The 21185-nt window shown below is 38.0% G+C and overlaps 1 protein-coding gene across 6 annotated transcripts in view; it reads left to right on the forward strand.

The window, feature by feature from the left end:
- Positions 1-21185, forward strand: part of LOC138760672 (uncharacterized) — a 184149-nt gene that overhangs the window by 12199 nt on the left and 150765 nt on the right. For 4 of the 6 annotated variants that reach the window (XR_011355793.1, XM_069931592.1, XM_069931591.1 and 1 more), the window contains exon 1: positions 20956-21178. Coding sequence is in view for 5 of the 6 variants with exons in the window: in XM_069931592.1 (XP_069787693.1) it covers positions 20971-21178 (208 nt within the window). In the remaining variant the exon portion in view is untranslated. Of the gene's footprint in view, positions 1-11479; positions 11662-20955; positions 21179-21185 lie in introns of those variants that run through there. The other 2 variants (XM_069931593.1, XM_069931594.1) reach the window with 1 other exon arrangement.

Raw genomic sequence — 21185 nt, forward strand, 5'->3', positions numbered from 1 at the left:
ACATGGTCGTTGGCCTCAGACAGCTCCAAGAAAAGTGCAGAGAACAAAACAAAGTACTCTACATCACCTTTGTTGACCTCACCAAAGCCTTTGACACCGTGAGTAGGAAAGGGCTTTTGCAAATACTAGAGCGCTTCGGAAGCCCCCCAAAGTTCCTCAACATGGTTATCCAACTGCATGAAAACCAACAAGGTCGGGTCAGATACAGCAATGAGCTCTCTGAACCCTTCTCCATTAACAATGACGTGAAACAAGACTGCGTTCTCGCACCAACCCTCTTTTCAATCTTCTTCAGCATGATGCTGAAACAAGCCATGAAAGACCTCAACAATGAAGATGCTGTTTACATCCGGTACTGCACGGATGGCAGTCTCTTCAATCTGAGGCGCCTGCAAGCTCACACCAAGACACAAGAGCAACTTGTCCGTGAACTACTCTTTGCAGATGATGCCGCTTTAGTTGCCCATTCAGAGCCAGCTCTTCAGCGCTTGACGTCCTGTTTTGCGGAAACTGCCAAAATGTTTGGCCTGCAAGTCAGCCTGAAGAAAACTGAGGTCCTCCATCAGCCAGCTCCCCACCATGACTACAGAATACTATCACCAATGTATATATTTGTATATATTTACATATAGTAGTAGTGATTGGCTGAGAGCTGTAGCCACACCTACTGGCAGGTCATAAAGGGCTGCTCCTAACCTGACCCAGGTCAGTCTGGACTGGTCGACTTCGATGTAATATTCTGCAGTCTTTTGCGAATAAAAGCCTTGGTTTGAGTCAACAAGTCTTTGAGACATTTGTTGTATGTTTGGAAAAATTAGCTTAGAAATTTGAATTAGGAGGTTTACAACTTCCACATTTTCAAAATTATTATAAAGCTGCTCAATTGAAATTTATTAGTGGAATGTTTGGTTTAGATAAACTTTCAATGTGGGCTAAGATAGAATTAACTAAAATAGATGAAAAATTTATACAAGAATTTATTTATAAATGGAATTTGAAATTATTAATAGGTACAAGATACACTTATATTAAAATATTTAATTGAATTATGGAATAAAATAAATTATGAGATAGGTGGGAAAGGTATGATTTGCTGCAAAATGGCTTTATATCAAAATAAACTTTTCTTTTACTCTTAATAATCAGTTTTTGAAGATATGGAATCAAATGGGGATTAAAACAGTAGAGGACGGTTTTGAAGCTGGTAATTTTATTTCTTTTCAATGAATGAAGGAAAAATGTAATGTCCCAAATAATATTTTTTTTTGTTACCCTCACATTAAAGATTTTCTAACTGATAAGTTAGGCCGAAAATTTAAGATTACCTAAATCTGAATTAGAAATGTTAATTACTAAAGGAGATACAAATAAATTTATTGCAGAAATGTATAAACTACTTCAAATAAAAATGTCTAAACCAAGTATTCATAAATCAAGTTTGAGATGGGAAACTGATTTAAATAGAAAGATAGATGAAAATGATTCGAGTGTAGCGGCCCATGCCCCGCACCTTGGGCCGACACAGGAAATGGCCGTCGAACGTGGTAACTGGCAAAACATCACAAGGGCTAAAATGCCAATTTCTATAAGCCTCCAGCAGAGTGGTGAAATTGGCCAGACACCACCAGTGAATTGCAGGGGGCCCAATTGGAGCCTGGGCTTCCGAGGTAACCAATCAGCAGATGGCCCAGTCAAGCCACACCCCAGTGGTGACGTGGCTGAGCTGACTTTAAAAGGCAGAGCTGAAAATGAATAAACTCAGTGTTGAATACACTCTACTGGTGTGTGTGGTTTTCTTCGCCTGCGGATTCCAGCTGCAGCCTTGGGGCTATATCTGAGAGCTATAACCTAGCTATAACCTAGTGATCTCGCTTCAGTAGTGACCCCGACTGATCCAAATGGTGCTTTGGACCCGAAGATCGAAGAACAACCTGCAATCAACACCGTAGTATTGAAGCTGCCCAGCCTCTGGACGTCACAACCACAGGTGTGGTTCCTTCAAGTCGAGGCACAGTTCGCCATTTGACGGATCTCTGCTGACAACACACACTACTATCACGTGGCCAGCGCCCTCGATCAGGACACTGCACCCCATATCATTAACTTCCTCCAGCAGTCCCAGGAACAAGGAAAGTATGTGGCTATCAAAGAGCTGTTAGCCCACACTTTCAGGCATTCAAAGCCCGAGCACGCTGCCTGACTGTTGCATATCAGCCCCTTCCGCTGTCATAAATGACATGTTCACTCTCAATGATGGCCACACCTTCTGCCCGCTGTTTCAGCAAATCTTTCTGGAGAGGCTCCCCGAGGACATTTGGTTGCTCATCGTGGAGGAAAACCTTGATGACCCCTGGAAAGTTTCTGCCCAAGCAGACCTGCTATGGGTGGCGAAGATGGACGCTCGAGCAGGTGACAGCACCACATCAATAGTGCCTGGCCAGGAAGACCACTGACTGACCATCTGACCGATCAACCGACCACCCAAACGACATGCCCCACCAGTGAGCAGCACTGTTCTTATCACCGACAGTGGGGTTCTGAGACTAATTGATGGTGCTCCCCCTGCGCATTCCAGGAAATGCCCAGGCCAGTCATCATTAATGGCTGTGATGACCGGCCAACTGCATAGTCTGCTGCACATTGAAGACTCCCTGTCAGGCCGACGTTTCTTGGTGGACACTGGGGCACAATACAGCATCATTCCTCCGACCAGCCTGGAGGCCAGCTGCGGCAAAGTGGGCTGGGACCCCAAGCAGCAATCGGTTCCAACATCCGAACATACAGCACCCGCAACATTCCCCTATGTTTTGGGGACAGACAATTCACTTGAGAGTTTACGGTGGCGGCTGTGCAACAACCATTACTGAGCGCAGATTTCCTGCGGGCCAACTCACTCCTGATGGATATCAAGGGACGCCACCTGGTGCATGCCTGGACATTTCAGTCACTCTCGCTCAAGGGCACTGAACTCACCAGCCCCCACCTGCACTCAGTGAGTACTGCTGACAATGAATTTGCTCAGGTCCAAGCAGAATTCCCCTTCATCACCATGCCTCACTTCCATTAGGCAGAATCCAAACATGGGGTGAGGAACCAAATCGTTACAGAGGGCTCTCCCCTCCTCTGAGAAACTCAACCTAGCCGGGGACGAGTTCAGAAAGATGGACGGATTTGGCATTGTGCAGCGCTCCAATAGTGCTTGGGTCTCCCCTCTCCAGGCAGTCCCCAAGGCCATGCGGAGACTACCGGCACCTCAACTAGGCTACCATACTGGACAGCTATCCAAGACTTCACCACTAACCTGTAATGGGCACGGATATTCTCAAAGGTGGACCTCAATCAGGGGCTATCACCAGATCCTGGTACACCCCGAAGATGCCAAAAACCACCATCATAACACCCTTTGGATTGTTTGAATTTCTCCACATGCCCTTTGGTTTAAAAAATGCTGTTCAGACATTCCAGAGGCTGATGGATGCAGTGGGCCGGGATCTGTATTTTGCCTTCGTCTACCTCAACGACATTTTAATCGCCAGTGTGACAGATTATGTTGTCTTTGTATTATATATAGATATGTTTTTGGGAGATAAATTGGGGAAGGTTTTTTTAGTGTAGGTCACATACAAACACTTTAAAACAGATCTCATTTAAAATACTGGAGCTCTGCTCAAGCCAGACAGAATGGCTCCTGGAGGGCTTTGTAAAAGCTTTGGAGAGTGCCCAAGAGACTTCACTAATGGATTGTTGTTTACAGAAAAGCAACAGATGAAAGAGATCGGAGGAGGAGTTCAGAGCCGCAGGCTGTCTGGAATGCAGCTTGCTGTTCTAAGAGGAACATGTGGTTTTGCAAGTAGAGAGTGTCAAACAGGCTTTTCCTCAGAGTGAGAGAGAGAGAGAATCGAGTTCTGCAGTGCTACAGTCAGAAGCAGCAGCTGGGACTGGAACAGGACAAGATGGAAAGCTTGTGGAAAAACCCCATTTGGAAGATGGGTTGTGAGTGCTTAGTTCAGCTCGGTCAAAACCCTTGTGGTTCTTGCAAGAGGAGAAGACTGGCTGCCTAATGTTTCACTTGAAATAAGAGAAACAAAAAGGAACTCTGTGGTGACCTGAAAGAATGAGGTTATCATCAGGAAAACCCTGATGGGGCAAGTTTCTTTGTAAAAACACTGATGTGGCTGATTAAAAGGGATCAGTTTGTGTCCAGGAACAGCAAAGCTCTTTCTGAAAACTGAAAAAACCTTCCTGAGCAGTAACCATTTACCTTTCAAGCACCAAAGCCTGGTGAACTTCATAAATGTTAAATTCTGTGCACAGTATAATAATTGCCTACAACCAATAAACTTGGAGGAAAGAGAAGTGAGATTGGACTGTGAATCAAAGAACTTTTCTAAATTTACATACACATTACATAAATATGCACTTAGCATTAGAAGGGGGTTAAGTTATGTTAGTTAAGTTGATGGTGATAAGTTGGATGATTCTGTTTTCATGTTTAAAGTCAATTTAAAGCAACTTTTGTTTAAGTAACCATTTGTCTTGGTGAATATCTATTGCTGCTGCGTTTTGGGGTCCTCTGGGCTCGTAACACCAGTCACACCCGCTCCGAGCATGTCGCCCACTTAAAACAATTATTCACCAGGCTGAGCAATTTTGGCCTAACCATCAACACAGCCAAGTGCCAGTTTGGCTGAGAGACTATTGACTCCCTGGGCCATCGTATCGACTAACATGCAGCCAGACTGTTACCCGCTAAGGTGGATGCTATTCTCACTTTCCCCTGCCATCGATGGTGAAGGGACTACAAGAGTTTGCAGGTATAGTCAACTTTAATCACCGCTTCAGAACTGCAGTGGCTCGCATCATGGCAGGGCCCAGTAAAAACATACAATGGACTTAGGAGGCGACCGAGGCCTTCCAAGCCACCAAAAACTCCCTAGCCAATGCCACCCTCCTCATGCACCCACAGACAGATGCTCTGACCATCCTCATGACAGACGCCTCCAGCACAGCGGTCAGGGTGTACTTGAGCAAATGGTGAATGGATAATGGCAACCGCTGGCCTTTTCCAGTAAACACCTTAGGCCACCAGAGCTCAAGTACAGGGCCTTTGATAGACAGCTATTAGCATTGTACCTGGCAATTCGGCACTTTCGTTACTTCCTGGAGGGCAGGAAGTTCAAAATTTACACAGACCACAAACCCCTTCACCTTCAGTAAGGTGTCAGATCCATGGTCAGCTAGGCAACAGTGGCATCTGTCCTACCTTTCGAAATTTACAGTAGACATTGAACACATAGCTAGCAAATCCAATATGGTGGCCGACGCCCTATCCCGTCTGGCTACCTTGGCGGAGCACGTTCCTAACCCTGGCATCAACTACGTGGCCTTAGCTGATGCTCAGCAAGCAGACCCTGACATTCTGGTGTACCGGATAGCCCTCACCGGCTTACAACTGGAGGACATCCAGATCACCCCCAGCAATTGCACACTGCTCTGCGACACCTCATCGGGTAAACCTCACTCTGTCATTCCAGCTGCATAGAAGAGGCAGATTTTCGACACGGTCCACAACTTGGCTCACCCTGCCATCAGGACTACAGTCAAAATGATGGCAAACAAGTATGTCTGGCACTGCCTCCTCAAAGAGGTCGCCCTGTGGGCTAGGACTTGTACTCAGTGCCAGTCATCGAAAATCCAGACTCGTATCAAAACTCCACGACAGACATTTGAGCCAGCACGTCGCTGATTCAGCCAAGTGCACATTGACATTGTGGGGCTCATACCCATATCCAGAGGCACATGTTACCTTCTCACAATGGTCGACCAGATGACCAGATGGTCAGAGATGATGCTACTATCAGAGGCTTCCACCTTTAGTCAGCACTTGAGTAGCGCATTTCGAGGTCCCCAAACACCTTACATCAGACAGGGAGGCCCAATTTATTTCCAGTCTGTGGACCGTTCTAGCCCATGCCCTGGGGACTCAACTACACCACACCATGGTGTATCATATACAGGCCAACAGGTTGGTGAAGAGGTTCCACAGACATCTTGAGGCAGCCTTAATGGCATGGCTTACTGGACTTAACTGGGTGGATGAACTCTCTTGGATCCTGTTAGGCATCCACACCACACCCAAGGAAGATCTTGAGGCATCCTCTGCTGAGTTAGTGTATGGCACATCCCTAGTTATATCGAACAAATACATGATGGCCCCTGAGGACTTAGGGGAGCCCCCGGTGATCACATTGTCCCGACTTGCAAGCACCTAGGCACCCTGGCCTCTGCTAAACCTAGACCCCATGGCCAACCCTGCACTTATGTCCCAAAGAACTTTACTGACTGTAAATATGTTTGTTTGGCCTTATGAAGGTTGAAATCAGCCTACTTGGACTTTGACCAGCCCATCACTCACCCAACCCCACAGGACAGGGGTTGGCCTCCTAAAAACAGTGCCCTGATCACTGGTTCTGGAGGTGGGGGGGGGGGGGGTCTGATGTAGTGGCCTGTAACTCGGGCCAATACAGGAAATGCCTGTCGAACGCAATGACCAGCAAACCATCGTGCGGGCTGAAACACCCATTTCTATAGGCTGCTGGCAGAGCGGTGAAACTGGCCAATCTCTGCTGGTGGATCACAGGGGACCTAATCGGGGTCTGGGCATCTGAGGTAACCAATTGGTAGCCGGCCCTCTCAAGCCGCACCCCTGTGGTGACACGTCAAAGCTGACTATAAACTCGAATACACTCTACTGGTGTGTGTGTCTTTCTTCTCCTTAGGGCTATAACCGAGAGCTATAACCAAGCTGCAGCTGTAGTGACCTTGCTATAGGAGAATGTTATGTGAAGATAATATGACTAAAATTATTAATGTAAGATATAGATTAGTATAATATAATTTTTACATCAATTATATTTAACTCCTCGAAAATTAAAAATATTTAATTTAATATTATCAGATTTATGTTTTAGATGTGGTAGAGAGATAGGTTCATTTTTTCATTTGACTTGACAATGTACTAAGGTTAAAAATTTTTGGATACAAATTAAAATATTTTTGGAGAAAATATTAAAGGTAAAACTTCTGTTGGATCCAATGTTATTCTTATTGGGTTGTGTTAAAATGGTTAGTCTAAAATTAAGATTAACTATGTATCAAATTTAATTTTTACAATTAGCTTTACCTATTTCTAGGAAAGCGTAGCTATTACTTGGAAATCAGATATGGATTTGGGAATGCAAAGATGGCATACTGAATTGAGATCTTGTATTCCTCTTGAAAAAAAAGTAACAGTTTATGTGATAAATATAATTTTTTTCTGAAAATATGGAGCCCATATTTATAGTATGCTGGTTTGAAGATTTAAACTCTCAATAGCTCAGCCTGGTGGTGATTTTTGGTTTCACAGCAGTTGATTTGAAATTATGTATTTATTTTTGATAATCTCCTTCTATTCTTTTCTTTTTAGGGGGTAGATGGGAGGAAGGAGGGTGATGGGGAGGGAGGGGGGATTAGGATTATATATACCACATGTATTGTTCATTTTATATATGTCATTATTAATTGAAAATATAATTGTGGTTTAAAACTTTTAAAATAGAATATTTAAAAAATATGAAAATAAGATATAAAAGGTCACCATGTATCTTCAAATTTCACCGATGAATCAAATACATGATTTTGTGCGATCCCTCACAGCCCACAGCTACACGAGGCCCACAGCACTGCCCTCCAATTGGCCACAACTATAGGAATCTAACTGGCCTATAAAGGAAAGTGGATTACAAATGCACCAATCAGCGCTCAGGGGGCTTTGACCACGCCCCTCAGCTTGAGAATAAAATCAGGTTTATGAGCTCAATAAAGCTCAGTGTTAACTACACTCAACTGGGTTTGTGTGGTTCTTTCTGGGAACAGTGTGTTCTTTCTGAGCTAACCTGCATACAGCTATAACCTTTGCGCTATAGGCTCATTAGAGCCAGAGCTTTTAGCAGTTAGCGACAATATCTAATTTTTTTCTGGACTTAACAACAGGACATAATATGAGAGAACCACTGAAGCATTGTTAGATGTCTAGAGTCTTTCCATTTAAATAAGATGGCTCTTCTAATCAACAAAGTAGAGGCCACAACCTGTTGTGCAAGTACAGAAAAACTCCCAGTGTCTGGTTCAATAACCCCAAAAAGAGCAGATATTGGATTAGGTTTAAGCTCCACCTGAAATACAGTTGAAAAGATATTAAAAATTCTTTCCAATAGATTTCTAAGGATGGACAAGACCAAAACGTGTGTGTTAATGTAGCAATATCAGATTTGCATCTGTCACAAGTAGGTCACAAACCATAAGTGCTCTGTGATTAATAAGGGATTACTTAAGGTGGTATCTGAGTGGAAATATTTTGCTTGAAAAAAATTGTCATTGGCCCATTTCCTTTGGAGTTATGAAACCATGCTCATAACAAGTCAATTCATTACGATTAAAACAGTGGTTTTCAAACATTTTCTTTCCTCTCACATACCACCTTAAGTAATCCCTTAGTATCTAAGACACAGGGTTTAGATTGTTGAGTAGATTTATATAGGTCGGCACAACATCATGGGCAGAAGTATCTGTATTGTGCTGTAAAAAAAATGTGAAAATTGGGATGCTACAGAAGACATACTGGGATTGTATCAGAGAAGATGGAATTTCATTTGCAAGGTTAGATAGGAGAGGCTGTTCTCAGAGCAAATTAGGCAGAGAAGATATTTAATCAAGGTGTAGATCTTGTCAGATTTAGACAGAATTGTAGAGTAAACATACTTTTATTAGTGAATGTTTCAACGAATGGGGACATAAGTTCAAAGTTAAATGCAAAATGTTGCAATGGATGTGATTTTTTTAAGATTCTGGTTTTGATCCGGAACTCATTGCTGTAATCTCAAAGTTAAAATCAATTGAACATACTCTGATGGAATATAATTTTTAATCATACAAGGAAAGACTGAAGGAATGGAACTATCATAGAGTTTCACAGCATGAAAACTGATCCTTTGGTCCAATTTGTCCATGCTAACCAAGCTGTCTACCTAAGTGGTCATCATTTGCCTGCACATAACCATCCAAAATATCAGAAATGTTGCAATTATGCTTTTCTTTACTGTTTCCTCTGGCACTTGTTCCGTTTATCAACCACCCCCTGTAAGAACAAAAAAAAGGTGTAAAGGTAAAAAGACTCTTATGGGAATTATATACAGGCCTCCAAATAATAGCCAGGATGTGGGTTACAAATGTTGTCAGGAGTTAGAGAAGACATGTAAGGAAGACAATGTTACAACAACAATGTTTGGACTTCAATAAGTAGTTAAAATGAGAAAATCATTTAGGTACTGGATCATAATTGAAAAAAAATGATAGAATGCCGATTTTTTTAAAGAGTAGCTTGTGCTATGAACCAGATTTTATTAGGGATCTTAAGGTGAAGGAACCCTTAGTACATTGTGATCACAAGATGATAGAACTCACTTTGCAGTTTGAGAGAGAGAATCTAAAATCAGATGTGTCAGTATTACAGATAGTAAAGGTAACTACAGGGGCATGATGCAGGAGCTGACCAATGTTGATTAGAAGGGGACCTGAGCAGGGATGATCATAGAGCAACAATTCCAGGAGTTTCTGGGTATTTTGGGCAGATTATTCTCGATTCCATGTGATCTTACCTTTCAGACAAGCTTTCCTTGCCAAAGACCTTGGTAAACTCCATGTCAACGTCTGCTGCCATGCCCCTATCATTTTTTTTGCTTACATTTTCAAAAAACTCAATCAACTTTGTGAGACACTATCTCCTCCATACAGTAATGACTGTGTATTGCTCTGGTGAGATCAGGTGCTGACTTCATGAAATTAATGAACTTCCTTCTGTGCCTTTCTGATTCTATTCTCCCTGGCTGTTAAGAAAATGAACAAACTATATTTGCTGCAAATCCAAAATAAGTCAGAAAATGATGGAATCACAGACAGTTAAAGGTACTGAAAAAGGTATCACTAAATTGCAAATTTAACTTAATTTACTGAATGTGGAGGGAGACAAACCCAGAATGTGTGAATTCAGAAGCCACTGTTGGATACTGGTCATCTCTGCCCAATCTGCTGTTGATTACAACCCTTGTGAACTTGTTCACATATCTTGGCCAATGCCTTCCTCAACCTCGCTAAATCGTCAGATGCCTCTAGGCTTGAGAATTTCTAAGGCCATTACCTCTTATGACCACTCTTCAAAAAAACCTTCCGGTCTATTTCCATCAAACTTAAAGGATGATAACAAGGGTAATGATCATTTTGATTTCTCCTTCTACAGATGGTATATGTTTTCAGTTTTTATTATTTTGATTTCAGTTTCTGAGCTATGACATGACAATACAGCAAAAGGGAAAAAATGTACAGAAAGATAAAATTTAAGTACACTTTAAGTGGTTCCTTTTATTCATTTGAGCCTTTTAGACTATCTGTATGTTATTGAATTTTTTTGTTTCCCTTTTATTTATTATTAAACCATATCAGGTCACATTTTTGATCCTAAGACTGCTAGTTTATTTTAAATGCTGAATGTTATACTTGAAAATAACTCATTTTATTAATGCCTCTATTTTCTCTGAAGCCTAAGAAAAATATCTTACTACCATCCAGGGAACTAAACAACCCTTCTAAGTGAGACAAAGATTCATGTGCATCACTTCTAACCTTATCTACTGCATTTGGTGCTTCCAATCTGCCCTTCTCTACATTCGGAAGAGCAAGCGCAGACTTGAGAACCATTTTGCAGAGCATTTCATACTGACCTGTCCATCCTTGATGAAGGGCTCAGGCCCAAGATGTTAGTTGTGTCTCTCTATCTTTGCTATATAAAGAACACTACGTGACTTGCTGAGTTTCTCTGGCATTTGTGTAAACTATACACTGCAGTTTTGTTTTAATGGTAAAATTATACTGTAAATATGTTTCTGACTAAATAAAATTTCCATTTGTATTTATAGCATTTCTGTTTTCATCTCCTCTTTCCAGCATCTAGATTTTTGATGGATACACTTCTTATCTCAATGCCTCCCCTTGATTAAATCTAAAAATTGCCTTGAAAGGATTTCTTCTGAGGTGTCCTTTTAAACTTAATTCATTTGTATTCCTTTTTATGCTTCTTTTAATATTTTCTCTCATTAGGAACTCCCATATAAAATAGCCACCTCCTTCATGCTTTTGTCAATGCTCATTTCCTTAAAATAAAATCCCAGGCAATGCCGATTGAAAAAGAAATAGAATTATTTTTTGAAGCCATGGGAAGGAATGGATAGGAGCAAGTGAAAATCTCTCTATGGTGAGGTCAGGCTGCTGATATAACCTGTTGATGAAGTTATTTGGTTGAGATGTGAATGAGGGAAATTGGACAGAATACAGGTATGAACAGGTATAAAACCTATTAAATGCAGATTTATATTTTGTCTCGCAGGTCAATGAAGAAAAAGAAAAATGAGCCTATAATACAGATGAATGAACTGGACCATTCTGATACTAATAGAGAAAGGGGATGGCTGAGGTCCAGAAGGCTGCATATCACCCAGATATTCTTCAAGCATACCTTGGGCTTCACTATTGGAAGAAGTGTGAGCAAATCATTGAAGTGCCTTGATGGTGAGAAGGAAAGAATTAAAAAGAGGTGCATCTCCAGTTACATGAGAAAGTGCCATAAGGAGTTAGTGGAGGCAGAAAGGTAATGATCCCTCTGGAATGTTGAAACAGGAGAAGGTATGTCTGATGGTGGAATCTTATTGAAGGTGACAAAAATTTTGAAATGTGTTCCATTCAGTACAGTAGCTAGTTGGGAGGAAAGTAAGAACCAGAGACTCTATTCTTATTTTGTACAGAAGAGGAATGAGAGCTGATGGGATGTAGTGAAAGGCTCTGACAACTATGGCACAGAGGCACCTCTGTGGAATGCCTAATCATTGATGCAGTTATGACAAAGACCCAGGAACTGGGAGAATGGAATGGTGTCCTGACAGGAAGCAGGGTTAGAGGAAGTGTGGTGGACATAGCTGTGGGAGGGAGTGGGGGGGGGGGGGGGGGAGTCCTGTGGGCTTATAATGTATGTTTGGTGCTGACCCATTCCCTGAGGTGGAGACAAACAGATCCAGTAAGGAAAGGAAAGTGAAATGGACTGCATTAATTTTTTGAATTTTAAGAATGCAGGAAGAAGCAGGATCAATTTACCAAAAATTGTACCAAAAAATGTAGGAGAGGGCCACAGTAGAATTATAGCAATGTATCCTACTAAAAGACAGTTGTAAATTGTGCTCATATTGTTCCCAAAGCTACACCCTTGATCAACAGAAAGTGAGAAAAGTGAATGGTGCTGAAAAAGAAGTTGTTCAATGTGAGAATGAGTTTGGTCAGGCAAATGAGTGTGTCAATGGAAGAAAACAGTTGGGGGTGTACTCAAGGAAGGGGCAAAGGGAATTCTCAGACACATCGCTGCGCGCAGCTGAACCACCGGCCATGCACAAGTGATCGTGCTCCTCTCTGAGTGCATTGCTGCGCCCCTCAGTCACCTCAAATGCGCACTGGACCTCGCAACCGCATGACTCCCACTCCACAGAGGGGCTAGAAATGTCGGCACCATCTTGCGTTTCGAAACGCAAGGTAGGTGCTGGTGTTATATTCAACTTGCTGAGTAGAGTCCTCTGTTGCTTGGGAGCTGCTCCAGTCAACTCCCAAGGCTCCTTCTGGAAGGCAGGTCGAAGTTCTTCAGCATTTTCTGCACTTCTAGAAGTCAATTTCCTCACTAGTTGTCCTTTTGTTTTCCTCATTATTACTGCGATCAAGATTTAATCCACTTCTTACAACTTTCAAAAACTTCTTCAAGTCTTTATAATTCAGGCATTAATTAATTCAAGCTATTAGACTGGATGTTAATATTAAAGTAGGTGAGGAAGAGTATAAAATTAATTTGTTTGCAGATAATGTGTTAATATATTTCAAACATCCTAAAGAGTCTTTGAGGCAACTTCAAAATCATCTGGAACAGTATGGAGAAATGTCAGGTTATAAAGTTAATTGTGATGAAAGTAAGATATTACCAATTTTAGATGAGGATTATTCAAATTGTAAACAGATTACACAATTCCGGTGGTCCAATAAAATTAAATATTTAGTTGTAATTGTTGATGTTGATTATCAAAGTTTATATAAATTAAATTATGTACCTTTATTAAATAAAATCAAATTCAATTTGAATAGATGGAAGGATTTACCTTTAACTTTAATAGGGTGAGTGAATTGTATTAAAATGAATATATTTCCACTATTCAATATCATTTTCAAATTTTTAAAAAAGAATTAAATGCGTCAGTGTGGTTATTTGTATGGAAAAGTAAATTATCTAGAGTATCATTACAAAAATTGACATGGAAATATGCACTAGGAGGACCCAAATTACCACATTTTTAGAGTTATTATGAAGCTGCTCAATTAAAATTTATTAATAGGATATTTGATATTGGGCTAAATGGGCTAAAGTTAAATTATCACAGATTTCTGAACCTAATATACATCAATTCATATATATAAATGGAATCCCCATCTTCTACCAAATTATAAGTTACCAGTATTGAGACATCTGATGGAGATTTGGTATAAAAGAGATCAAATTATAGGAATTAAAGGTATAATTTCAGCTAAGACTCCATTATATCAGATTAAAATAATTCCTTTTTCAGTGAATAATTATTATTTGAAAACTTGGGATTTGAAGGGTATTAAACTGGTGGAGGATTGTTTTGAGGCAGGTATGTTTCTTTCTTTTATTAGACTTAAAGAAAAATTTATGATATTGCCAAATTCATTATTTGCATATTATCAAGTGCATGCTTTACTAATGGATAATTTTGGACGTGAGTTGATATTACCTAGGCAAAACTAAATTTGAAATTTTAATTGTTGATGGCGACAAAAAGGGTTTATTTCTGAAATGTGTGCTTTGTTACAAGAGAAGACAATAAAACTAGATTTATATAAAATGAAGAGTAAGTGGGAGAAAGATTTATCTATTAATTATCTCAGGAGGAATGGATGACTGTGTGTGAAGATAGTGTAACTAAATTGATTAATGTGAGATATAGTTTAGTCAGTTATAATTTTTTGCATCAGTTGTATTTAACTCCTGAGAAGTTAAAAATATATGGTTTTAGTTCTTCAGATTTGTATTTTCATTGTGGGACACAGATTGATACTTTTTTACATTCAGTATGGACTTGTGAAAAAGTTAAACCCTTTTGGGAAAGAATTATGAAGTTTTTGGAAGATTTATTCAAATCTGAATTAACTTTAATCTACTACATTTTTAAATAGGTTATACTACAATCTTAACAATGGGGTTAAGACTGGGCAGATTTCAAACTGCATTTATTCATCTGGCTTTGGCTCCAGCTAGGAAATATATTACAATTACATGGAAGAATAATATTGAATTGAATGTACATAGATGGCATAATGAGTTGAGGTCATGTATTTATTTACATAATAACTATTCCTTTTTTGTTAAAATGTGGACTCCATATTTGAAATGTATGGGGTTGGATATATCTTAACTGTGTTTTTTTTTTGAAGATGCAGGGGTTTGGCACACTTCACACCAACGGATAATTAACCGATATATGTTTTTGGCTCTTTTTGTAGGTGTAGTTTGGGGTGGGATGTAGGGAGGGGGGATGGGGATGAGTAGTATGGGAAATATTATGTATCATGTAAGGTATTAGTTTTATTTTTTATTTGTATTTTCTATCTTATATCTTGTTTGTATTGTATATCTTATAAATAAAGTTAAAAAAATAAAGTTTCTATGGGTAAAAAATCAAGTGTGGCTTTGAAAAAATTAACATATTGCAGCTACCAAATTTCAAAAACTATTACAGGGCAGCACAGTTAAGATATCTATCAGATTTTTATCAGACAGGAGAAAAATTGGCTTGGCTCAAGATAGAATTATATAAATTAGGAGAAAAGATCCCTGAACATTTAGTCTATAAATGGGACAAGAAACTGGTGCAACAATACAATCTACCAATACTACATCATATACTAAAAATATGAAGAGAATACATCTGGAGCAAAAGCTGATAAATTATCAAATACCAAAAATGTTACTAATGCAAAACCCATAAATTCCTTTTACAATAGACAATTTATTTTTTAAGGAATGGGCAAGAAAATGAATTAAAAGAATATAAGATTGCTTTTTGGGAAATAATTTATTGACATTTGAACAGTTAAAAAATAAATATGAATTATCACATGGTACAATATTTTCATACTATCAGTTGAAAAGTTGGGAACTAGTCTAAGACTACCTGAGAGTAGCTGCTATAAATACTTAATTACAGACATTGTACTAATAATAAAAAAAAATCACAAACATGTATAGCAAATTGCAATACAATAAAAATGATGAAACAATATATAAACCCAAACAAGGTTGGGAAAATGATTTAAATATACCATGATTAATCAATAAATACTCAGTTTCATATGATACAATACAATTGGCTACATAGACTATATGTTACACCCCAAAAGTTAAAAGAATGTAATCCAACAATATTGGACAAATGCTTCCATTGTAAACAAGAAATTGGCACAACATTACACACAATTTGGACATGTACAAAAATGAAAACTTTATGTGAGGATTTAAACTTAATATTAAATAGAATTACAAAAAATAGGATACCAAAAGACCCAAAAATCTTCCTGTTAAGCGACATAAAAGATAAAGAATTGGGTCTAAAATTAGACAGGGTTCAAAAACGATTTGTTATGATCGTGTTTGCAGCCGCAAAAATAAGTGCATAATGATAACTTGGAAAACAGAAGCAACAATTGTAAATAGAAACGAACATGTGTATTCCATTAGAAAAAAATTACCTACAATCTAAAAGACAAATATGCTCTATTTGAACAAATTTGGGAACCATACATTGAGTATATTAGAAACCGCAAATTTCAGACCTCCATCTCGAAGTTACAAGCATGAAAGTAATTAAATAATGAAATGTTGTATAACACAATTTTTTTCTCTTTTGTGTTCTTTTATCATTTATTTATTTTTTATTCCTTCTTTCTTTCATTTCTTTCTTTAGGTTATAGGGGGTAGGGAGGGTGGAAGGAAGGGGGGGGGGTGGAAATTAAAATGTCTGTGTATATTTTAATCCTGAATATTTGTATATATTTGTACTGATGTGGTTCATAGTGAAGTACTAAATTAAAAATTATGAAAAAAAGGAATGGGCAGAGGGGATGGAGGTACAAAGTGGTCATTCATCCATGATAAAGATGAGCAAACTGAGATTGGGGATTTGGAAACCCTCTAAGTGATGGAGAAAGTCAGCAGTTACAAATGTAAGGGGGAAGGGATTGGAACCAAGGGAGAAAGGAATTAGGTACATTTAAGTTTGAAGGAGCAAGAACAGGCTCTGTCTCGGTATGAGCAGGACTTTGAGGACCACGGTCAGTGGTGGGGGGGGGGGGTGAGCATTCATAGGCATGGCCCTCCTTATGAGGTGCTGTGCCCATATACATTTGTGTGGCATTGCCCCCCGTGAAGTGATGTGCCCACGGCCATCACTTGTCATCAGTCCTGCCCCACCTGCATCACTATCATGCGTCAAGTGTCACTAGCATCCAGATTTTTGTTTTGAATATTATTTTTCAAAAATTATACATAATGACATTTTAAATATACAATATATTAAAATTTTTCTCACAAACACAACAAAAACAAAAAGTCCTCCCTCTCTCCACCCCATACATACAGATCCATTCACTGTCAGAGCTTACATATATTTGAGAGGTCAGATTATTATTTATACAGCTAGAATTAAAAAAGCAATATTTGATTGAAAGTCAGAATTTGGAAAAAATAAATTGAAAAGTTAGAAAAAGAATTTCATAAGAATTCTACTGAAGATAATAAGATACATTTATCTACATTAAAATTCCGATATAATATTTTGCAATTATATAAATATGAAAAAATGATTCAAAGATCGAAACAGCATTATGAGTTAGGTGAAAGAGCACATAAGATTTTAGCTTGGCAATTAAAAACAGAACAATTAATGCAATTAGGAAAGATTAGGAGATTACATAAACCTCAGGAAATTAATGAGGAATTTTTTAGGTTTTATAATGAACTTTATACATCCAAAAGTAGACAAAATACTGAGCAAATTGATTTGATTTTGGCTAATTTAAATTTGCCATCATTGACTGGGAAGGATATTAATGACTTAATCCTTTTATGGAATTAGAATTAAAGGAAGCACTGCAATCAATGTCGGAAGGAAAGTCCCCAGGTGAAGATGGGGTTACAGTAGAATTTTATAAAGACTTTAATGATTTGTTGTTTCCGGTTTATATGGAAGTTTTGAAACAGGCAACTGAGATGGGTTCATTTCCAGAATAGTTTTCGAGTGCGTTGATTATTGTTATTCCAAAGAAAGATAGAGATCCATTAAAAGTGTCTTCTTACCAACCAATATCAATATTAAATGTAGATTATAAAATTGTTACAAAAGTATTAGCTAATAGATTGGCTAATTATTTGCCAAATTTAGTACATGTTGACCATGCTGGATTTATAAAAGGTCGATATTCAGTTGATAATGTCACTAAATTGATTTCTATAATTAATGCTGCTAGACAACAAGCTAGTCAACCAATGATAGTGTCATTGGATGCGGAAAAGGTTTTTGATAGGGTTGAGTGGACATTTTTATTCAAGGTTTTAGAAAAATTTCAATTTGGATCACTCTTTACCTCTTTATTACCTGGGTTAAAGCTTTATATACTAATACTACAGCACAAATAATGATAAATGGTCTGATTTCATTGGCTTTTACATTATCTCGATCAACTAGACAAGATTGTCCTCTTTCACCAGCATTGTTTCCTTTGGTAATAGACCTTTAGCTCAAGTTATTAAGCAAAATTTGGACATTAAAGGTATCAAAGTAAGTGAATAAGAGTATAAGATTAATTTGTTTTTTGATGATGTTTTAATATATTTAACATATCCAAAAGAATCTTTGAGGGTGCTGCTAAATTTATTAACTGGGAGAAGAGTGAAATATTGCCAATATCAGGTGAGGATTATTTAGATCGTAGACAGATTACTAAATTTAAATGGTCTAATAAGATTAAATATTTAGGAGTTATAGTTAATAAAGAATATCAGGACTTCTATATTTTGAATTATATACCGTTGTTGAATAAGATTAACAATGATTTACAGAAATGGAAAGATTTGCTATTAACTTTAATTGGGAGAGTAAATTGTAGAAAAATGAATATTTATCCTTGTATACAATATCTTTTTCAATCTATTCCATGTGTGATTCTGAAGAAATTTTTAAAGAATTAAATAAAGTAATTTGATTATTTTTATGGAAGGTTAAATTATCTAGGGTTTCTATGCATAAATTAACTTGGCGATATGAATGGGGAGAACTTCAATTACCACATTTTTAAAACTATTATGAAGCAGCACAGTTGAAATTCATTAATAAGTTGTTTGATGTTCAACAACCACCAGTCTGGGCTAAAATTGAATTGGATCAAATTTCTAAAAAAGAAATTCAATTTATTTATAAATGTAATCCTTTATTGTTACAAAAATATAAATTACCAGTATTAAGATATATACTGGATATTTGGTATAAGCAGGATCAACTTATAGGCTCTAAAGGGAAAATTTTGATTAAATCACCATTGTATCAGAATAAACTAATTCTGTTTTCTTTAAATAATCCTTATTTGGAAAAATTGGAAACTGAAAGGAATTAGTATTATACAAGATTGTTTTGAGGAAGGTACATTTTCTACATTTTATTGATTACAAGAGAAATTTGCTATTTCTGCAAATTCTATTTTTGCTTATTATCAAGTTCAAGATTTTTTGCAAACACAATTTGGTAAGGATTTAATTTTACCAAATCAATCTAAGTTGAGATTTTAATGGTTGACAAGGAAATGAAAGCATTTATATCGGATATGTATAGGTTGTTGCAAGAAAAGGATAAAGTTGGGGTCTATGGGACAAAAGAGAAATGGGATATTGAGTTGTCTTAGGAGGAATGGTCAAATATGTGTTTTGATAGTATTATAAAATTAATTAATGTGAGATATAGTATGATTAATTATAATTTTATTCATCAGCTATATTTGACTCCTGAGAAGTTGAGGAAATATGGATTTAGTCTAACAGATTTGTGTTTTAGATGTGGAGAAAAGACAGGTACTTTTATGCATTGTGTATGGACATGTAAGAAAGTTAAATCTTTTTGGGAAAAAGTTTTTAAATTTTTGAGAGATTTATTTACAATCGATTTGCAAATGGATCCAATGATGTGTTTATTGGGTAACGTGAATGCTGTTACTTTGGGATTGGCTGATAAACCACAATTGGCATTTTTGCGGTTGCAAGAAAATGCATAGCGATAACTTGGAAAAATGATGTGGAATTAAATATACAAAGATAGCATAATGAACTGCAATCGTGTTTATATTTGGAAAAAATAACTTATAATTTGTGAAATAATTATTCTTTTTTTGTTAAAATGTTGAGTTATATTTGGATTGTATGGCTATTGATCTTAAGTAAAAGTTATGTAAAGAATTGGTATGTTGATTAATTAATTTTAAATGTATAATTTTTTTAAGGCTCCGAGGAGTGGGGGAGGAAGTTAAGATGATGTAGCTAGTAGGGGGAGGGGATGCGGGGGATATTATTATTACCATTATTTTTTATACTTTGTATTTTTTTCTTTTCTTTTTTATATATCTGTATTTGTATCTTTGTATTTTCTTTCTTTGTAATATTTTGTAAAATTTTTAAATAAAATTTTCAAAAAACAGCTTACATATATTTTAAGTATGTAGAGTACAGTTGGGGAAACATGTTTGTATATATATTAGTTACTTTTATACCTTTTTTTCCATTTTTATTACTGTATCTGGGCCCCCATGTGGTCCAGGAATAGCTGCCAGACCTTTACAAAAGTATCATATTTATTCTTTAAGTTATAAGTGATTTTTTTCCCCCCATAGGTATACAGCTGTTTATTTCCACAGTCCTTCGCACTATAAGTAGAGGGGAGTCGGACTTCCAAGTGATCACGATGCATTTTTTCACTACTGCCAGTGCTAGTTTTATAAATGAGATTTGATATTTGGTCATTTTGTCGCATATTTCCATGAAATTACCTGATTGATAGATAGAGCTCTGGGTCGACCGTGAAGGCCAGTCCTGTTATCCTGGTTAATTTTTCTGCAATTTCTTGCCAAAATGGCCTCATGTGGCTTGCAACAAATTCCTGTCTCAGTCCCACATCTGAAACACATCTCTGAAATTTCGACTAGCATCCAGCTTGACAATAAAAGCAGCACTTTTCGCTGCTACTTTCAGTGGGAAGAAGAACTGTGCTGCCAGCAAACTCATCCCACCAGGCTGACTGGATTGTGCCCCACCTGGGCAGGTAGGCTGTCGCCAGCACAGCAATCCATCCCCACTCCAGAGAGTTTACTACTGTCGAACTGTGCCCCACCCGGTTACCATCATGCCCTCCTCTCACATTCGTTCTGCCACCGTCCCTGCTGAGGACTTATCTCGATTTCCATCATGTTTTTTATTCTCAGTTTGTAATTTCCGTTATTATTTCCCTCATTCCACAGTACTGTGTTTGCTCCTAATGAGGAAGAACATTTTGTCTCCTTCCTTGTCAGAGCTGAGAAGGAGATTAAATCCAAAATTAAAATTCGGAACATGTGTACAAACTCATTTAATAGATGCATAAACCAATACGAAGCTGCAAATAACGTGAATTTTAAAAAAAACGCTTTTACTATTGCTTCGACAAAATATTGAAGCAAGTGCCCCAGTTTATTGCAATGGTGTTGTCGATCTTTACCTGCCCCCGTGTCTCCGGTCACCTCAACCTGAGACCAGATTGCCCTTTTTCTGATTGGCAAGAGCGGAGTGGCACGTGCCCAGCCGCGCCGGACCCTGTTGACGGAGAATCGAAAAGGATGGCCGCAGTCACGAAGGTGAGAGGTGCCTCCCGAATCTGGATTGCTTTGAAAAGACTGGACCTGAACGGTAAGAG

This window comes from Narcine bancroftii, chromosome 4 (genome assembly GCF_036971445.1).
Source record: "Narcine bancroftii isolate sNarBan1 chromosome 4, sNarBan1.hap1, whole genome shotgun sequence".
NCBI classification, from domain to species: domain Eukaryota; kingdom Metazoa; phylum Chordata; class Chondrichthyes; order Torpediniformes; family Narcinidae; genus Narcine; species Narcine bancroftii.